At 46.1% G+C, this 21,163-nt stretch overlaps 1 protein-coding gene across 7 annotated transcripts in view; it reads left to right on the forward strand.

Annotated features, from left to right (window-relative positions):
- MAP2K4 (mitogen-activated protein kinase kinase 4) overlaps positions 1 to 21,163 on the forward strand; it is a 112,762-nt gene that overhangs the window by 83,020 nt on the left and 8,579 nt on the right. For all 7 annotated transcript variants that reach the window (XM_084492510.1, XM_084492511.1, XM_084492512.1 and 4 more), the window contains 4 exons: positions 133 to 184; positions 623 to 750; positions 16,849 to 16,926; positions 17,955 to 18,103. In XM_084492510.1, coding sequence (XP_084348636.1) covers positions 133 to 184; positions 623 to 750; positions 16,849 to 16,926; positions 17,955 to 18,103 — 407 coding nt within the window. The remainder of the gene's footprint in view (positions 1 to 132; positions 185 to 622; positions 751 to 16,848; positions 16,927 to 17,954; positions 18,104 to 21,163) is intronic.

Genomic DNA, 21,163 nt, shown 5'->3' on the forward strand with positions numbered 1-21,163 from the left:
TTAATAATCTATTTACAGCATTGATGTCTTTTCATATTTAATGTTTTTCCTCTCTTCTTGGAACTCCAACAATTTAATAATCACAGGAATCTTATGACGCTTGCTTATTTTTCTTCTGTATTTCTTTCCTAGACTGTGAAAGCACTAAACCACTTAAAAGAAAACTTGAAAATCATTCACAGAGGTAAGTTTGTATCTTTTCTTCTTGCCTCCCAAAATAATTACAAGAATTTTAATCAGCCTTTGCATCAAGTCAAAATGTAACTTGCATGGGTACTGCCACAGGTGTGAGCATTGGAAAGCAAACAGATTCTGCACAGGTGGTGGCTGTTTCACTGCTCTTCCAACCCGTGTTTTTCCATACCAAGACTGTTGTAGTGGTATTTGAGGGTTGTTGGGTGTCTGCCTTTACCTCTGGGCACACAACCTGTTTGGGGCAGGCTCCATCTCCTGCTGCTGCTGATCGGAACCTGAGGTGATGAGCACGCCACGTTGTTTCCTGCCTGTCCCATGCCAACGCCATGCACAGCATTCGCTACTGGTGCTGATTCTGTGCAGCTGCTGTTTTTGAAATTGAAACATCAGGCCGTGACTTAACAGTTTAAATTTCTTTCCCTTACAGATATCAAACCTTCCAATATTCTTCTGGACAGAAATGGAAATATTAAACTCTGTGACTTTGGCATTAGTGGACAGCTCGTAGACTCCATTGCCAAAACACGGGATGCAGGGTGCCGACCATACATGGCGGTGAGTGGGATGCGTGAGGTTGCTGGCATGCTCATATGCAGGTTACTATCCCCCTTCATCAAGCCTAGCACAGCATGACTGACCAAAGTACTAGCTTGGTTCAAATGGGGTACCAGAAGAAACCAAACTCTAGAGTAAGCGCTGTTGCTGGCAGTGTCAGCAAAAACATCCAGGCAGTGGCAAAGCAACCAAATTCCCTATTTTTTTTTTTTTTTTAGCTGGGTTCTTCTGCTGCTGCCAATGCTGCAGTTGCACTGGAACAGAGAGCATTTCTGTATCTTGCAGAGGCACCCATTCGTACTCCAAAAAACAGCACAGTACAGAGGGGAAGGCAGTGCAATTTGGGTGTGAGGGTTTCTTAGTCTTCAAGAAATCCATTTATTATGGTAAGATGATATCATAGCAGTGATTGCAGAGTAAAATCTTTCAGAATTATAGTGATTTTTGAAAACCACTTTATTTCCAAAGTATGCCATAACTTAATTCCAGGAAAATGTAATTCTGGAGAGTAGCAGTAGTGGAACAGCAGCATGGAAATTGTTTGGTCTGAGCTATGGCTCCTGTGAGTCTGTCCTGCTTGCTTCCCTGTATCTCCCAGCGATAAAAGCTGTGGTTGTGATTTTCAAAGCTGTCTGAGGGTTCAAATACTTCTGTACATCTGGCTGTTTTGAAAATGCACTTTTGGGTTTCACCTGAGCTGAATTTTGAGGAGTGGCTTGTGTCTGAGCTGTTTATCTGCTGGTGCAAATATAACTATTTCCAGTGACTGTTTAACTCTGATTGCTCTACCTTATGTCTCAATATGCTAAAAAATGCTATGTTTTCTGGAATTGAACTTTGGCAGCGGTAGTTAAAGACAACTTATGAGGGAGAGAGATTTTTATTTTTTATTTTATGGTGCACATCTGGTCTAGGTAACTGCTCTCCTATGGCTTTTCCTGGCACACCATGGTCAGATAAAACCCGTTTGCCCTGATTCTGATCTGTGCAAACAGAGTCAGAGCTCTTGAGCTTTGGTCTGGATGGAAAAGTACCGATGAGTTCTGTTGTTGGAAACCACTGCTGTGGCACAACAAAGCGTGTGCAAGTTCCAGAACTACCTAACTTGGTGACATGGGGCACTTTGTTTAAAGACCTGTAGGGTCTGGAGAGAGGACAGGGGCGTCTCCTCTCTGAGTACTTTCGGCAACTGTATGGAGGTCTATGCAGAGAAGAGGATCAGTTGGAGCTGCACAGTCAATTGTGTTCATGGGGAATGTGATTCTAAGGGCAGAAGCAGAGAGTAGTGCTCCAGGATGGGACTGGAGCCAGTGCAGAGGCTGTGATAACCTGCTCTGAGGATGAGTATTCACCCCTCATCCTGTGGGCAGTTCTGGTAGCATTGCTTAATGGAGTTAGGAATACTGTTGACTTTTCCCTATCCTCTGAGGTGTGCATCAGTTCTGTAAATACAGGTCTTGAAAACTTGTTCTCCCCTTTTCCCTCACAAATTCAGTGGACTATAATTGCAGTTATTAATGTTCCCACTTTTTCTTAAAACCATGGGTAGGTGGTTAGTTTTGTATAGACTGTTGGTTTAGTCACTACATGACAATTACTAGTGTGTTTGTAAATAGCTGTGCTTCTTCATTTCCCTTGGGACTTGGGTGGGTGGTTGATAACATCTTAATTTTCCTCCTTGTCCATATGCACTGTGTTCTTTGTGCACCTCTGTCACCAGCTCCAGACTGGGTTGCACTTTTCAGCAAGCAAAAATGTTTCAATTCAGTTTGTGTTTGTAAGAGCATTAGCATGGTATACAGTTTGTGGGATGAGCCAGCAGCTGGCACCTGGCGTGGGAGACTGCTGGCCTCTTCTCTTCTCTGCAGACACAGTGACTCCTCTCTAAGTACATGTACCAGTTGTACTTCCTGGTACAGTTCCATGTACCAGGAAGCCTTGGAAATGGGGAGATGTCCCCAGCAGGCAGATGCAACTGCCAGTTCTCTTATCTACACCAGCAAAAACTGATGGCTGTAGTGGTGCTGGCTATACCTGGGAGTGAGTCAGGCCAGTCACACTCCTTTCAAAGGGAAAGTAATTGGCTTTAGTGCAAAATAGGTAAAGGCTACTGTAGTGCCACAGTGTAACTGTATTCAGACAAGACAGGTCTAATAATGGCTGCTGGATGATACTCTGTGATCATGAGAGTAGGTTGCTCTGCAAGGGCTCCTTGGCACTTGCAGTAAGTAATTCTTGTAGTATGAGCACTTGCACATCTAAGGAACCTGATAACACCATGCTCACTGGAGCCGGGTCTCCATGTAGGCATTGATAACAACATTGGATGTCTCCCAGTTTGGCTGGGAGCAGTCTGATCAGGCAGTAGGAGCCACATCCAGATACTAAGCAAATTCTTTGTGTTTTAACCAAAATTATTAGAGCTGTCACAGAAAGCAGTATGTCAACCTTGGAGCTGCTAGTTCTGGAAAAATTGTTTTGCTTTTGACTTTAAATTTCCATTTGACATTGTATTGAAATAACAAGCCTTGTGTTCTCTGAAAGAAAGAAAGACTGGAGCCTCCCTGTTGTCCCAGGATAGCAGGACTGTCCCCTAGGGCAGCTCAGGCTGTTTGTGTGGACAGCGTGATGCTGAGTTCTCCCAAGAACCGTGTTGGTGTCAGCACTGTGGACTTGCTCTAGGTGAGGTTTCACAGTGTGGTCATGCCAGCCTTACAAGCTTTTACCAGCAGGGGAGAGGTGGCTTTTGGGTATTTCCTGGTCCTCCTGACTGCTGCTCCTGCTTCTCTTCTGCTACATTGCTCTTCTGAGCCATGGAGAGCCAGTTCAAGGATTAGTAGTTATAAAGCAGACCTTACAAGAAAGGAGACAGAATATTTCTTATGCAGTTGGTTTGTTGAGAAGATGCAGAGCCTGAATGGTGGCACAAAGGAGGATAGAGGAGGGTGTTTGTGGGAAAGGAGAGCCTGACTGCCCTGTCAGTGGTGAGCAGCTCTTGGTCAACTTCACTCTGCTGCAAGATCAGTCCCCTCTGGTCTGGTCCTTCAGCTTTGTTCCCAGAGCAGCAGCGCCTGAAAATTTTATCAAGTAGCCCTGCCTCCCTGGTGGGCCCTGCATTATCTGCTAGTGCAGCTGATGGTTCTGATTTGGGCCGGAGGAGGAGACTTTAAGTGCCATGTTGAAGCTGACAGTCTGGGGCTTTTCACCTACTTTTCACCATGATGCTCAAGAGATCCCAGTTTTTGTGTCAGAGGGGAGTGATGAGACAAAACTGGAAGCAGCTATGGAGGTGAGGATCCTGACAGTGTGTGGTCAGATGTCCTGCCCTGTCCTGCTTCTCTGGGACCTCTCTCAGGACAGAGATATGACTGTCTCATGAATGTCCTCTGTCCCTCAGGTCCTCTTCCCAGGTCTCCTGGAGCTGCCCTCTGCCAGCTGTGGCTGAGTGGTGGCACCCCATGTTGCTTCTCCCACCCTTCCCAAGCTATTGAGTTGAGGGCCGTGCACAGAGCTGCGTGGCAAGGGGTATACAGAGCAGCCTTCTTGGTGCTAATGCTTGTCCCAGCAACAGTGCTTCTGCTTGTCCCGCATGTGCATGGTTAGATGGTAAGTGCAAAACTCAAGCACTGCAGTGCCACTGCGGAGCAGCACACAGGATGTGCTGCTGTCCTCACTCTCCTATGGGAAAGGTGGGCGTCACTGCTGGGGCTGGCCTCTGTGTCCAGGAGGGCCCGCGTCCACACCTTTGGATGGATCGTACAGAGTTTGGCCATGCACAGAAAATGAAGAATTCCTGAGACAGGCAACAAAGCTGTCTCTGTGCCATGCTCCCTGAGCCTCCCTGTGGATGTGGAAGGAGAAGCTGTGGGGATGGAGCAGCTTGGGGTAGAACCCGTTCACCTGGGCAGAGCTCAAGCAGAAGCCTGCATTTCAGCTTTTCATTCCTGACCCAGTGCCAAGGTTTTCATCGAGCTTGGTCATTCATTTAACTGAACAGGCAGCCTGTTGGTTTGACTTCATGCAGCTAAAGTCCTTTTGGATGCTCGAACTGTGCTGTGTGTTGGATTTTTTTATTTTTTTTTAATCTGAAACTCGGCACCCAGCCACAATTTTTATGACTGAGAAAGCAGATTTGAAGGGAAACTGTGAGACATGTGGCACCGTCCGTCTGCACACATCACAGGCTGGTTCCACACTGCTCTAAGCGTAGCAAATGCCTGGGAAGATGCCTAAGCTCTGAGCGCAGCTCTCTGAGCTCGTGTGCTGCTGATGTCACACACATCCTCCAGTGGTTTTGGCTGAGAACATGCCTCTGCTTACTCATTCATAAGCTAAAATTGTCCGTGAGGTTCACCCAGTGTGGGACTTCTCCCGTCCAAACTTAGCTCCTTACATCATGCAGTGCAGAGCCTGTGTGGAGCAGCCTCCACTGCGGAACTGAGCCCACGTTCTTTATCCTCAGATAAAAGACAGAGCTTTATTCTCTGTCCTGCAAGGGTTACAGCATGAAGGACTTCCCACCTCGACCCTTCAGCTGCTCATCTGCACAGGCAATTGGTTTACCCATGTTTATACCTGGGTAAATGTGCTAGCACCTGTGTAAGCAAATCACTTGGCCAGGATGTGAGTTTCATGGAGGAGAATATTGAAAAGGAAAAGGTAATTTTGGCCACCAGGATTTACATGGAAAGTGCTTAAAAAACAGGTTTGGGAGATCTTTGCCCTTGGAAGGCATCAGAGGTTGCTGAATGGAGCTTGTGTCATCAAGCAAAGAGGAGGCAGGAGACAGTCTGATCCATGTTCCTGGCTGGTGAGCACAGCTGGAAACAGCGGACAGCTTCTGCTCTGCGTAGGGCGTTACTGGCTGGGCTGGCCCCAGAGTAGCTCCCTACTGTCTTGTTTAGCCATAGGAAAGGCTGATTCAAAGCCACACATAGAAAGACAAGATCAGTGGAGCAGTGAAGCTGCAGAGAGGTATGGGTCTGGCTCCTCAGGGGGGGGTCAGGCGTGGGCAGGGGCAGCGAAGGGAGAAAGAAGGATTACACAGCTCCCAGCTCTGTAGGTGTGCTTCTCTCATTGTCCCTGAGCTGTTTGGTTCTTGCTGCTTGTGTGGTTGAGGCTGGCAAAGCGCCCTATTCAGGAGGACCATGGGGATAGTGCAGGAAGTCTCTCCACTCCAGTGCTGATCCTCTTCCTACCGAGAGCACGGCACTAGCTGAGGGGCTGTGAGATGTGGTTGACAGCACCAGGCTACCCCAGAGATTACCTTGGCACTGAGGTCTAGGCACAGCCAAGTCCAGCCATCACTTTCTCCACCTGTTCCCTGCTGCAGTGTCACCCTGGGCAGCAGAGCAGGCAGGACACAAGGGCAGTGTCTGCTCCGGGGTGTTGCTGGAGCTGGGCACGCAGCCTCCACCCTGCATGTCTGCAGTGCTTTGAGCCCTCAGAGGCTGACCATTCTTCTGTGTTGTCTCTGAAAAATGGCACATGGAGAGGCAAGCAGGGCTTGGCATTGCTTCCTGGAGAGTGCAATTCAGCTGGGCATTGACAAGGTTGGGCACATGGACCAGGGTTGGCGGGTCCCAGCTCCTGGAGCTGTGGCAGGCCATGGCCTTCAGTTCAATTTTTGACTGAGGTATATATTTCATTCTGTCTTGTCATAGGTTTTAGGCCATTTTTCTGAGATTGCCTTCAATCTGAAATAGTAGCTTGAATCTTGCGAAGTCCTCCATGTCTTGGCTGCACAGAGAGGGGGCACAAGTCCATTTGTGACACTGGCATCAGCCTGCAATGTTCCTCTAAGTCTGTTCATTTAGTACCAGACACTCCAGAACTTGTGGAGTGCAAAAGCTCCTGATTTCCCATAGTATGAGAAGGATCAAGGTTAGAGCTAGTGGTGAGGGCACTGCTCTCCAGGTGGAAATTTTCATGGATAGTGAGAGCAGAAGTTGAGCTGACTGAATGCAGATGGGGAATCCTCTCGATCCTGCACTCACACCAACAGGTCCTGGTTGAATGGAGGAGATCTTTTAGAGATCAAGTTGGCTCAAGTTGGTCGTGACTCCAGTCTGAGTAACCACACAATGCTGATGACCATCTGCATTTTGTTGAACTTGATTTCTGGTTCAAATGTCCATAACTTCATCTCTGAACACTACCTCTTGTCTCCCTATTCTACTGCTTAAAGTGTCCTCCAGGATCAGAAGTCTTCCTGTTGCTTTCTGCTGGACTCCTCTTCTTTCCTGCATGTGTTCAAAGATAAATCATTGAGACCAGAAAAGTAACAGCTCATGGCAATTCAGCCTTAATTACTTCAAGGATTTCTAAAACATCCCCACCAAAATAGCAGTCTCTCAGTGATATTCTGTGATGAAATTACTTAGCCGCGCTGAAGCAGTACTTTACAGCCCTCCAAAACTGCTGCCTCTCCAGAGCTTACCTCTGTGAATCCAGTGAAGTTCTTATAAGCAGTGGAGGGGATGGCATTGAAGGGTTGCATCAAGCTCTGGGATACTTAGCTGTGGACTTCCAGAACAACACCAGATGAAGAAGCCCTCCAAAGTTTCTGTCCTGCTTTAAAGATGCCTTTTCAGGTATCAGAGAATCCATAGTGCACTTGAAGTGGTCCTGGTCATTAATTACACTCCTAATATAGTATTTTTAATGAGCAAGCCTTGTTTTAATGGATGGGCATGGTCTTCTGTTTCTACTTTGTCTGAAGAATTTATGAGTCTTTTTCTTGCCACAGCCTCTTTCTCCAGCAGGTACTTTCTGACTGATGAAATCACCTCTTAAGCTGTTCTTTGAGGAGATTAAGAGACTGAACAGTTTATGTCCTTAAGGCAGATTGGATTGTAGTTAATGTCTATGCTATAAGCCCTCCAGGTTTTTTGCATCCATTTACAAATGTAGACCTTGAAGACAAACAAAATTCCAGCAGTTGTCTCCTTTCTGGAGTATACAATGAGAGGAGGTGTTCCTAGTGCATCACTCAGCTGCATGCTTTTAATCATGATGCTCCTCTGGGATTTCATACTCCCCGTTTTTCTAGGATCATGTCTGTCACTCCAGAGTGCTGTTTTTTCTGTTTCTGGTTGAATGAGTCAGCATCCAGTCAGAGCCCAACTTACCAAGCAGCTCAGCTCACACTTGTTCTTCAGGAGCACTTATTTATCACACAATATTTTAATGATTTAACAATGTTAATTATGTATTTTCTGTGATATCATTAGCCATAGGCCAAGGAAAAGTACCTTTGAGGTCCCATTATAAGTCCTGTCTTTCCCACAGAATAGGGTCCCCTTAAACTCTTGGACACTTATCAGTTAAGCCATTTACTAATGCAAATTATTGAAGCTTGTTTAGCAGCTGTCCAGCTAATGCGCTGTACTAGTCCAAGTTTATGACAGCCACGTTTACCTTTTTTAACAAGATAATGGTCATAAAGAATATACTGTGTGAAGCCCAATAAGGTCTCACTGGGCTCATAAACATTCCTGCCAATTTTTCTGTGTCCAGTGAGTGTCCCCTGTGCACCAGTCCCTTGCTGTCCTGGGATCTTCCTGCTACTGAGATCGAGGAATTCTAACTCCTGTTAGAAAAGCCAACTTGGGAGGAGATGGTAATCCCATGCGAACGGAAACCAGTGTCTCCACCTGGAAAATGTTGCTGGAGAAGTTTTTAAATGAAACATTCTCTCAGAGTAAATATGTAAAGGAAATAGGAGGGGAGGAAAGGCCGTTCTCTAGAAACATGATCTCTGCTGATAATCTCTTTGCAGCCACAGGGTTCATGGCTGACCTGGGCGAGGGGGAGGGAAAGGAAATCAAAGAACAGAGGGGATTTGGAAAGGAATGTCTGAAATAAAAAGTTAAAGCATGGATAAATATTTTGGCTGAAGTATTTTTTGACAATTGAAGTATTTTTTGACAATGATAATACTCTTACCTGCTATGTAGTTTTTTTTTTTTCATCAAGAAACGTAGAAAGCTTTACCCAGAGCTGTGTTCCTACTGGGATCCTAGAGATAAACTGAGGAGCAGGAAGAAGCTGCTTGTCCACAGCCATGCAGCGATGAAGGCAGAAGAAGAAGGCCTCTTCTCTGCTCCCCTATCAGCTGTTCCACCCATCACTGTCATGTTGCCTTTGCTCTGCTATCTCACACTCCGCCTGAGGAGCCCTGTCTTCTGCTGCATCCAGACTAGGCTGCTGTGTAGGATGTTGCATGGACCCCTGTAATGCTCGGCTCTGTGATACAGATCCAGAGAAAACAAAGGGTTAATTGTTTTTTCATCAGTCACCTAGTACTGGGGAAGAGGGGTATAACCTCTGAAAAATTCAACTGGGTTGCCTCGCTGCTTGTGTGGATGACTCACATCTGTGTTCTCAGACCAAGGCTTTCACAGCACTGAGGTCACCTTCTGTGAGCTCCTGCATGCCTATGAGGAGATCCAGGAAGTTTATTAGGCTTTACTGCACATAAAAATTGAGATCCAAATGAAATCAGACACCTCAGCTCTTTAGCAGCCAGAATTAGGTGTCACCTAAGGGAGAGTCCCCTATACTTCCTGCAGAGCAGTAACATAGCCAGGAGGAGTGGCTGGAAGTCTGTCTTTCTGGAGCTCTAGCACTTTCCCTAGGTCTGTGTCTGGTCTGCTCAAGGATCAATGTAGCGAGTTCCCACGAGGACAGTCACTTCACAGAGCACGTCTGCTTCTCTCCTAGGAGGTGGTGGTCATGGTGGTGAGCTGTTGGTGAGCATCTCCCAGGGAGATGGGACATCAGGTTCCTCCTAGCCTTACAGGCTCTGATCTCCCAGCCCAGTCTGTAGAGAGGGCAGGGAAGGGGCTTCCAAACGTTTTATTCCTTTCCACGGAGGAAGTCTCAGTGAGCAGATAGGGGGCAGCTGCATGCAGGAGAGGCAGGTCTGAGAGCCCAGCAAGTCAGTGCCTCTTTGCCAGCCCTGCTTTGAGCCCACTGCTTGCTTCCTTGCTTGGGTTGTAGTGTAACACTGCTGCTGGCCCTCACACCATGCTCCAGTTGAGTGTGCGAGAGGCCCATGCAGGGGTTAGCCCTGAAGGAAGAGCAAGTTGCTCTTCACTGTAGGAATATTCATGAAAAATACAGCAATCTGAAAAGTGACAGCATTTTCCTTTACTGAATAGCAGAAGAATTTCCCAAACTAGTTATTTATGGTCCTGAAGATGCTTTCCATTGCTATTGCACAACACTACGGGCAGCTGTTCAGAAATGTTGCTCCCCTCCTTGCTGTGGCTTCTGCTTGGAGTTGGCCCTGAGAGCTGAGTTGCCTGGGCAGCGAGAAATGCTCCTGTCTGCGAGCACTTGCTGAGCTCCTTGTGGGGCACTGCCATCTAAATGAAATGTCATCTAAATGAAAAAGCCATGATAACGGAGTCATCACCATGGGGAAAATAGCATTTTTGTCTTGAGAGTTGCTGAAATCAATATATATATTTGATGTATTGGTTAACGCTGCAACAGATTAGGGGGTTTATGGCTCTTGTGTGCAAGACTCACATCCAGTCCCTTTCAGAGCACTGGAGGTCTTCTAACTCTCATTGGCCTGGGTTGTAACTCACTGTATGATTTGCAGCTGAATTTAGCACAGATAACTCTGAAGCTGCAGCCAGCACAATCCTGTTTCCAGATGTGCAGTGCTTTACCTTGCTCCCATCATCAACCAAAGCCAGGGAAGTCCCTGGACTTCATTTCCTTCTTTTTTTTTTTTTTTTCTTTTTTTTTTTCCCCATCGCGTGCTCTATGTTTGTGAGGAGATGATTTCCAATGGAGGCTGGCAGCTTCCAGCTTGCTACCATCTATTTCTGTAGTTGAAGGGGAGGGAACATTTATATCCTGTAGATTTTCTTCTACTTAGTGTATTGTAAAATTTGACCTCCTTCTGGTAGTTATTCACTCCTTGTAACTTTTTATTTTCTTTGCTTCAGGAGCATGTTGGCTTAAGAAGCAAGTAAGAGTATGTTCCATTCAGTTTAGTAACGTGCAGGCGGTTTTGAATTTGCATTGCATTTAGGGTAAAATTCCTTGGTTATATAACCAGTGAAAATCTAGTTCTGAGCTTCAAGAATTGTGTTTTCCTAGACATCATATTTTGCTCATCAGCGACATGGAACAGTTGAAGACTTTGGCGAGTTGTATGTGCATTTATTCTTGTCAAACCCCACATTACATGTATTTGCTTAGCTGGGGACTTGGAAGTGAGGGGAGGATCACTGCTTCCCACTTCTGCTCTTCAGTCTAGTTGTTGATGCTTATGCAGACACTGAAATGAAGGGAAAATCTATGTCGGTCTGTGCCCTTGTTTGATGCATTCATGCCCTGCTTCTTCATACCATCAGCACATCCAGTGGTTGACTGGATGTCAACTCAGCCATTTCCTTTCCTCACTTGCACTTGATGTTAGAAGGATATCCATGAAGAGCTGGATTTGTCTGCAGTTCTTGTTCTGGGTCCCTGGAGTGACTCACTCTCCCTCTTTTGGTGTTAATTGCTCCCATGTCGTCTACATGGAAAATTCCCAGGATTCTTTTTGCTCTGTATTTAGACAGGATTTTTTCTAGTCCATCCTGCTTTCCCTTTAACAGTGCCACTGCTTTATAGGGCCAAGTCCCTGTTGCTCCCTCCATTTGTACTCTGCTTGGTCATGGTAACAGGCTGCCTCTGTGTGGGTGCTTCAGACTCAGAGCTGTCCTCTACACAGCCAAGAGGTGCCCTGCAGTGTCCCAAACATGTCCAGCCTGATGAAAGACTGTCACAAGTGCCACCTACCTGACCAGTCCCTGTAATGCTTTTGCTACTTGACCCCCAACCCAGAATATCTCCTCTCCATGCAGTCCTATAATTCTTTGTGCTACACAAACTGTGAATTTTTAATTCAATTTGCGAATTGCTCTTGGTCTCCCACATGCTGCTGCACCACATTCTCTATTCATCAGCGGTATAGGAGTCCCATCACTGGCCAACATCATTTTACGTGGCCCTGTAGCAGCTGGTCCCACTGCCATTCCTGCATGGCAACATCTATCACATGGGTTGAGTATGAGGGCACCATGAAGGTGTGTTTGACACTTAAGAAGCAGTCTCTTATCACAAGGTTCACATGAAATGGCTCTGATGTGCATGGTGTGAATGCATGTGCCTGCTGGGGAATCCATCTTCTGTTGCCAAAATGCATATGGCCTGGCATAGCTAGCTGCCATGCCCCTGAAGAGCTGCTTCACTGTGGAGCAGTGGTCCGTAGTAGCCTGCAGTGCAGCTAGCACTGATACCGTGTCTGAAGAACAGGGAAGGGACAGTTTTAGCTGCTTCACAGCCTGTCTTCCTGCCTGCTGGAAGAACCCAGAAGGCTGGAGAAGCGTGCCACCACGATCTGTTAGGAGGGGATGGATGCAAGGAGAGGTGTGTGCTGAGGTAGAGCAGGACTAGTGTCATGGGGCTGCAGACACAGCAGTATGGCAACAGGCATGTGGTTGGGCTGGGACATGATTTCTCATAGCTGATGGAGTCAGGCTGTTCTTTTGTGTTCCCTGAGAGCAGTCATGCTGGAGAGCAGGCTGTCAGCAGACAAAGATGTTGGGGGTGTTGCAGGTCCATCATGTTGACTGCCTACATTGAGACTGTTGTGGTTTAACCCAGCCGGCAGCTAAACACCACACAGCCGTTTGCTCACCCTCCCCCCTCTCTCTGTGGGATGGGGGAGAGAAACGGGAAAGTGAAGCCTGTGAGTTGAGATAAAGACAGTTTATTAAGACAGAAAAAATAATAACAACAATAATAATAACAATAATGATGATAATAGTACTACTAATAATAATGTGTACAAAACAAATGATGTGCAATGCAGTTGCTCACCACCCGCTGACCGATGCCCAGCCTAATCCCGAGCAGCCAGCCCCCACACCCTGGCTAGCCACCCCTATATATTGTTTAGCATGACGTCAGATGGTATGGAATACCCCTTTGGCCAGTTTGGGTCAGCTGTCCTGGGTCTGTCCCCTCCCAGCTCTTGCTGCACCCCCAGCCTGCCCGTTGGCAGGACAGAGCGAGAAGCTGAAATGTCCTTGGCTTGGTGTAAGCACTGCTCTGCAACAATTAAAACATCAGGCTGTTATCAGCACTCTTCTCATCCTAATCCAAAACATAGCATTCTACCAGCTACTAGGAAGAAAATTAACTCTGTCCTAACCGAAACCAGGACAGAGACAGGGAAGGATAGACACAGCATCATCCGTGGGAGTGATTTATGAGAGAGTCACTGGAAACTCCTTCCATGACAGAAGGTTCCTGCCATGCCACATCTAATGCTGGCCTGTTGTTGATGCCGCATTCTTCCGTCTGCCTTCCTCCTAGCACTTTCCATTTGCTGTGTTTCTCGTGAATGTTTTGGAGTGCTGACAGAAATAAATCACAGAGAACACTGAATTGGTTAGACCCATTAGATGACATTACTTTCACATACTACTTTTGAGCTGAGTAGAAATCTGAGTTCCTCTTGTCCTCAAGCCTGAGTCTGAGCCAATGCTCTAAACACTCCCTGGCTCTTCCTTGAGATGTTTTACTTCTATCTGAAATGTCCAGTAGCTTCCTGAAATATACCAAGAGCATCCAAACCCTGAATGTTCACTGCTTGTCAACCCTTCCCCGGCAGGGACTGGGAACACATTTTCCATTCAAATCCTTGCCTCTTCTGTTTTCAAATAAATCCATTCCCCACTGTCTTGGCTTCAAAATGTTGGAGAAATTTTCATTTCATTTCTGTTCCCCATTTGTAAAAGAAAGGGATGCTTATAATTAATTGATTCTATTAATTCTGTATCAGCTGATTTAGTAGTCTGTTGATATGGTGGAACCAATATGAAACGACTGCACTCAACCAGCAAAGGTAGAATGCTGGGTTGTGAGCAGTTAGGTGTATGGATTTAATTGCAATATAAATAGGATTGACTTTGACTGAACTTGAAGGTGAACATATGAAGGACTGATGGTAGATTTAAGAGAACTTCATTTGACCAATTTTATTAATTTGCATCCCCTCCCACCAGTATTACTGAAAAGTCCATCCCACATTTCCTCATGAATGGGAAGACCTAATAAATGAGGTTAAGACAAACAGAAACGTAACTAAAGGATAAGAAAGGAAAGGAAACTAGAGACCTGGGAGGGTGGGAAAGACATCATATCACAGAATCACAGAATCACAGAATTTCTAGGTTGGAAGAGACCTCAAGATCATCGAGTCCAACCTCTGACCTAACGCTAGCAGTCCCCACTAAACCATATCCCTAAGCACTACATCTAAACATCTTTTGAAGACTTCCAGGGATGGTGACTCCACCACTTCCCTGGGCAGCCCGTTCCAATGCCTAACAACCCTTTCAGTAAAGAAGTTCTTCCTAACATCTAACCTAAAACTCCCCTGGCTCAACTTAAACCCATTCCCCCTCGTCCTGTCACCAGGCACGTGGGAGAACAGACCAACCCCCACCTCGCTACAGCCTCCCTTGAGGTACCTATAGAGAGCGATAAGGTCGCCCCTGAGGCTCCTCTTCTCCAGGCTGAACAAGCCCAGCTCCCTCAGCCGCTCCTCGTAGGACTTGTTCTCCAGGCCCCTCACCAGCTTCGTCGCCCTTCTCTGCACCCGCTCAAGCACCTCGATGTCCTTCTTGTAGCGAGGGGCCCAAAACTGAACACAGTACTCGAGGTGTGGCCTCACCAGAGCTGAGTACAGGGGGATGATCACCTCCCTAGCCCTGCTGGTCACACTGTTTCTGATACAAGCCAGGATGCCGTTGGCCTTCTTGGCCACCTGAGCACACTGCTGGCTCATATTCAGCCGACTATCCACCATCACTCCCAGGTCCTTCTCTGCCAGGCAGCTCTCCAACCACTCATCTCCCAGTCTGTAGCTCTGCTTGGGGTTATTGCACCCCAGGTGCAGGACCCGGCACTTGGCCTTGTTGAACTTCATGCAGTTGACCTCAGCCCATCGGTGCAGCCTATCCAGATCCTCCTGCAGAGCTTTCCTACCCTCAAGCAGATCAGCACACGCGCATAGCTTGGTGTCATCTGCAAACTTACTGAGGGTGCACTCAATGCCCTCGTCCAGATCATCGATGAAGATATTAAAGAGGACCAGCCCCAGCACTGAGCCCTGGGGGACGCCACTAGTGACTGGCCTCCAACTGGACTTGACTCCATTCACCACGACTCTTTGGGCCCGGCTATCCAGCCAGTTTCTAACCCAACGAAGCATGCGCCAGTCCAAGCCAAGAGCAGCCAGTTTCTTGAGGAGAATGCTGTGGGAGACGGTGTCAAAAGCCTTGCTGAAGTCAAGGTAGACCACATCCACAGCCTTTCCCTCACCCACCCAGCGCGTCACTCTGTCATAGAAGGAGATCAGGTTCGTCAGGCATGACCTGCCTTTCATAAAGCCATGCTGACTGGGCCTGATCGCCTGCTTGCCCTGCAAGTGCTGCGTGATGACTCTCAGGAGGATCTGCTCCATTAGCTTCCCTGTCACTGAGGTCAAACTGACAGGCCTGTAGTCTGCCCGGGTCTGCCCTCCGGCCCTTCTTGTAGATGGGTGTCACATTTGCTAGCCACCAGTCAACTGGGACCTCCCCCGATCGCCAGGACTGCTGATAAATGATGGACAGTGGCTTGGCCAGCTCCTCTGCCAGTTCTCTCAGTACCCTTGGGTGGATCCCATCCGGCCCAAGGATGTTTAGAGCATTGCCAAAAGCCAGCCTATTTCATGTTTAGAGCATTGCCAAAGCCCGCCTATTTCAAGATGGATATTGCAATTGGAGGTAAGGATGAAATAGCACATCAGTGGCATTGGGAAGGTGATATACTCTATACCCAGTCATAGTAGAAACAGACAGGTTGTAGGCACAAACACATGTAGAGCCACTCTAGCTTGCTGGAAGTTAGCTCTCCTTTCTCTGTGTGGGTATGTGTGGATGGTGGTATAGCCATGTTTTGCTGCTGGAGAAGATCCTTGTAACTGAGGAAATGGGAAAGGTTTGGAGGCAGTCAAAGCTGGGGCAGCTGTGTGTAATGTGGGCTGCAAAGAGGAGAGCTGGCAGCATGACAGAGCAAACAGAAATACCCTGTGGGGTTGGGAGTCGGAAGGTATTGTGGGGATGTGGTAGTCTTCTCACACATGCAGTGATCCACTGGAAGGTTGAGGGTGCACTAAGGGATTTTGTGGATTTCATAGCACTCTTCAGCATGCATCTGCTGCGAAAATGTATTAAAAAGTAGCTCGCAAAGCAACCAGGGCTTTCATAGTATTTCATTCAGCTGATAATTTATTATTTTATTGTGATTCAGGTCTCTTTATCATTGTTACAGTTAAAACTGAAAGAGATCATGTATTATTTTTTTTTTGGCATTTTTAATAAAATAAGGGAGAATTGACTTACAAAGATGACATGCAAAGCATAAAATGCTGGTTCTGCTCTCTGGATAAGTCACTCCCGGGTGACTTAGCACACCCATGTCTAATTTGATATCATTTTCTATGGAAAGACTTTTTGGATGTCTGAAGACTTGGTAAAGATGTCTTAATTGCCTTCAAGGGATACCCAAAAACTCATAAAGAAGAGCTGTTCTTAAAATGCATTGTTTTAAATCTCAGTTCCCTGGGCTCATGGATGAGAAGATGTTTTTTCCAGTTACTATGATTCCCTAGGGATGACTTTGCTGTAAAACAGAGAAAGCAAGACTTTACATTTTAAAGGGATACTGATGTTAAACAACACTAAACAAATAATAACAATTATTCAAGCCATGTGCAGAAAAGAAAGAAAACTAAAAAGAATTGGACTGTGCTGAATTGCAGTTCGAGACAAACTTTTACACTGTATCTCCATAAAATCCGTGTTTAATTCCATAAGATGTTTCTGTGCTGGGGTTGAAAGTGATAAAAAGTTTGCTTCTATACTTGTGCCAAACTCTGCGTAGTTGGACAAACTTAGAATTTTTTCCAAGTTTGCAGATGCTTCTCATTCCTTCCTATGTGGCACAGTGTTTGACTGGTAATTCTGTCTGTTTCAGCCGGAAAGGATAGATCCCAGTGCCTCTAGGCAAGGTTACGATGTTCGCTCAGATGTCTGGAGCTTGGGAATTACATTGGTAAGTGAGCGGGGTTTAAGCCCTCTGATGCATGGTAGTTTCCTGTTGGGTAGCCTTAGTGTGCTTTGTGATGTGATGGAGTTAGTTGGTGTCAAACGTGCTTGAAGCAAAGCCCGTCTATGCTGCAGTGAAGCATTTGTATTTTGTGATTGAAGTGGGCTCCTCCTGGCTCAGAAAGAATACAAATCCGTTCAAGGCAGATGGCTCTCCTGAACCCCTGAGGATACATTTAGCTGCAGCTATGTTTTGCAGAGACAGATGTGAGTGAGGAAGAGGTGTTGGATTGTAAATTAATTTTGTCTTCAAAATATTGTATGAGAAGGGATGGTGAGTGTGGAGCAGAATTTTTTAATTTTGTGAAGACAAAATTAATTTTGTCTTCAAAATATTGTATGAGAAGGGATGGTGAGTGTGGAGCATCTAACCTATGTAAATAAGCCTCTTACAGCCCTGGTGTCTGGTATTATTTGGCTGTGCAGAAAATTTCAGTTAATCCTGGATCCCAGTTGCTTATTCCTCTCTGGCCAACCACAAAGCTGCTGGATATACACACTGATAATTTGAAATGATCTTCTCTTCTCAATGTGGTGAAGCAGAAGAGAAAGCCGAAGCAGTGAGTCAGTAGTTTCTATGAAAGGGCTGTCTTCCCTGCTGCCATTTTAAAATGCTTGATTTCTTAGTATCCATTTTCTGTAGTGGTTGTTAAGAAGCTTGGGAAGGAACTGGAGGATTTTACTTTACTACTTTAAAAATCTTAATAAGAGCATTGATTCATTTTATAGACAGTGGAAGAGGCATGAGTTTGGCATACCTGAATTAAATCTGGAGATACTCCTAAAGTAGTTAGCAAAACTAGTTTTGAGTGTAATGTTCCCTGCCCTTTTCTCGCTGAACTTCCTGTAGCAGATGGCATGAAGAATATCGTCTTAGTCTAACTTTGGGTTTTCAGGGTCCTCGTGGAGATTTTCTTCCACTACCTGAACTTACCTCTGTGTAACCTATCCTGTGCTGTTTCTGTCTTTTTGCAGTATGAGCTTGCCACAGGGCGATTCCCCTACCCCAAGTGGAACAGTGTGTTTGACCAGTTGACACAAGTAGTAAAAGGAGACCCACCACAGCTGAGTAACTCAGAGGAAAGGGAATTCTCCCCAAGTTTCATCAACTTCGTCAACTTGTGGTAAGTGTTCGCTGCCTGAAGCGCTTGGAGTTCGCTTGTTTTGTCATTGCTAGGTATTTAGCATGTAGCGTGCCAAGCACTTTTTAGATTAGATTCATGATCCTGCAGCAACGTGAGGGTGAGGACTGTTCACATTTCACTTCTTTGGAAGGTGATGGGAGGTTTGTGAGTCTGAGTAGGGTCTGAATGGCAGACTATTGGATGTTGCTCTTCAGGGCAAGAATAAGAAAAAAACCTATGAGAGTCTGTGTTCAGGAAACCCATGATAAGACCCTTGGTGGGAGGTTTACGTGACTGGAAAAAAGGGCCTGGCCTGTGCAGCCTGTTCATTAGTTAGCTATGACACAGCCCTTGGACAGACCTCCTTTTTGTTTCACATTCTTCAGGAAGAAGCCCGAGAAACCTGGCAGTACTGTCTTGTGGTTGAGCTAAGGATCTGTACTTTTCCTACCTTCTGCATAGCAAGGCCAGGAGCCTTCCTGCCTGGGAGGACAAGGCTCTACTCAGCAGAGTGGCTGTCAGAACCTGTAGCAGGTGGCTTGCTTGGCTGTTGGCTTCTTTTTCCTTGTCAGTCATATGACAAGGTCAAGGCTCAAAAGGCTTTTATGGCAGGGTCTCTGCAGTTCAGTCAGCCCTGGATTGGAGGATTGGGTGTATAGAGAGATTGCACAGGAGAAACCTGGAGCACTCCATCTGCCTGCCATGTGTGCATGGTCCTGCTGAAGTTAAGGGCTGATTTGTGTATTTTCCAAGTACTTTTCCATCAAAATGTAAAAGGTCATCAAAGTAATTTTGTTGATTTAATAATGAAGCGTACAGAAGATTGATCAATGTGACCTGTGTGGCTCTTCTGCTGGGACCTTCTGTTCTGGGCTGATCCAGGCGCTGAACATCCTGAGGCTAGGGGTGCCCATCAACTCTGCAACACAAGAAGATTCAACGTAAAACAACTCTTAACTTACAAAAGGTTTTGTTTCAGGATTTTCAACCCACTAGAGAAATGAAAGGTTCTGATTCAAAATGGAAAAGGTTTTTGTCTTTGGATTTTAGTCTTGTTCAGAATTAGGAATTTTAATGGAGCCCAGGTTCTAGTTTCCAGGTGGCTGTAGGAAGACCTTTTTATTATCTTTGGTCTGCAGGAAATGAAGCATCAAAATGGTTTGCTGCTCCAAAGAAGTTTTCATTTTTCAGTCATAAAGTATGTGGTATTTGATTAGAAAGTCAGAGTTGCTTTCCCCATGTACAATACAAGCAGCAGTGTGTTTTTTTTGCCTCACATACATATCCATAGAGGTGCAATATCATAACAGTGTGTTCAAAACCAGGAGCTTGCTCTTCTGCTTGTATGTGCTGTTGTGTTTGGCTACAGATCACCCAATAGTGGAACCTGCATGGCATCTCTGGTAAGCAGCAGTGCATTTGGCCAACATGTCCAATTGGGTCAATTCATATTTCCTGCCCATTCTGTTCTGGGACAACTGCAATGCGTAGAGCATGGGACAGTTTTCAGTTTAATTCTGTTTTTTGTTTAATATGATTTTGTAAGTAATCTGACTTCTACCTGGAATACTTAGTGTTCATAACAACAATGTGATAAATATTCCTCTTAATAACGTTTAGTTAACCATAAACAATAATCTTTGGTGTTACTCAGCAGGCAGGTAAGTCTCCTAAAGACCGTGCTTTTAGGTGACAGCACAAATCTCCTGGGCATTTTCCCACAAATTTGAATCTAGTAATTTTCTATTTCTGTGTATTCAAGTGTCAGGAAAGGTGATGGAAGAGTTGTGCAGTGTTGCTGGATGCTGGCTGTGATAGATCTGTGAGAAAATGTTACTTTTGATAAATGTTAGAAAGTTTCTGGGATTTTTTTTTCAAGTTGTTTTGGATCCCAACAGTGCTTTGAATGCCTGGGTAGAACAGTTTTCTCCATCGGCTCACCTCCCTGTGTTCTTTACATGCCTATCTGAAGTCACACGCCTTCTGGAGCTGTTTACAGCAATTAATCTTCTGCTTCAGAGTTTGCAAAGTATCCAAGCTCCGTGTCTGGCTTTTCAGAGTTTCATGCTGGCAGCTGCAGAGCTAACAGTACTTGCAGGAAGCGTTGCAAGCTCCTGAGGTCCAGCGTGACAGGGAAGGATATCAGATGTTCCAACAGAAGAGCTGTACAGCACCTGGTGTTGCAAATGGCTATTCCAGATCTGCAGCTTTGCATTGAGTTAGGAAAAAAAAAAAAAAAAAAAAAAAGATTTATGAAAATATTTATGCTTTATGAAAGCATGCATGGAATCATCAGCTCTTGTACTCGTGGGGGACTTCAACTTCCCTGACATATCCTGGAAGCACAACACAGCCCTGAGAAAGCAGTCTAGGAGGTTTCTGGAGAGCGTGGAAGATAGCTTCCTGACGCAGCTGGTTAGTGAACCTACCAGGGGTGGTGCCCCGCTAGACCTTCTCTTCACAAACAGAGAAGGACTGGTGGAGGACGTGATCGTCGGGAGCTGTCTTGGGCAGAGTGACCACGCAATGGTGGAGTTCACTATTCTTGGCGAGGCCAGGAAGGGGACCAGTAAAACCGCTGTATTGGACTTTTGGAGGGCTGACTTTGAGCTGCTCAGGACACTGGTTGGTGGAGTCCCTTGGGAGGTGGTTCTGAAGGGCAGAGGGGTCCAGGAAGGCTGGGCGCTCTTCAAGAGGGAAGTCTTAATGGCGCAGGAACGGTCTGTCCCCACGTGCCCAAAGACGAGCTGGCGGGGAAGAAGACCGGCCTGGCTCAACAGAGAATTGTGGCTTGATCTTAGGAGGAAAAAGAGGGTTTATAAGCTTTGGAAAAGTGGGCAGGCCACTAAGGAGGACTTTAAAGAAGTAGCGAGGCTGTGCAGGGACAAAATTAGGAAGGCCAAAGCTCATCTGGAACTCAATCTGGCTACTGCCGTTAAAGATAACAAAAAACGTTTCTATAAATACATCAACACAAAAAGGAGGACTAAGGAGAATCTCCATCCTTTACTGGATGCGGGGGGAAACTTAGTTACAAGAGATGAGGAAAAGGCGGAGGTG

The sequence above is a fragment of the Aythya ferina genome (genome assembly GCF_964211825.1).
Source record: "Aythya ferina genome assembly, chromosome: 18".
NCBI lineage: Eukaryota > Metazoa > Chordata > Aves > Anseriformes > Anatidae > Aythya > Aythya ferina.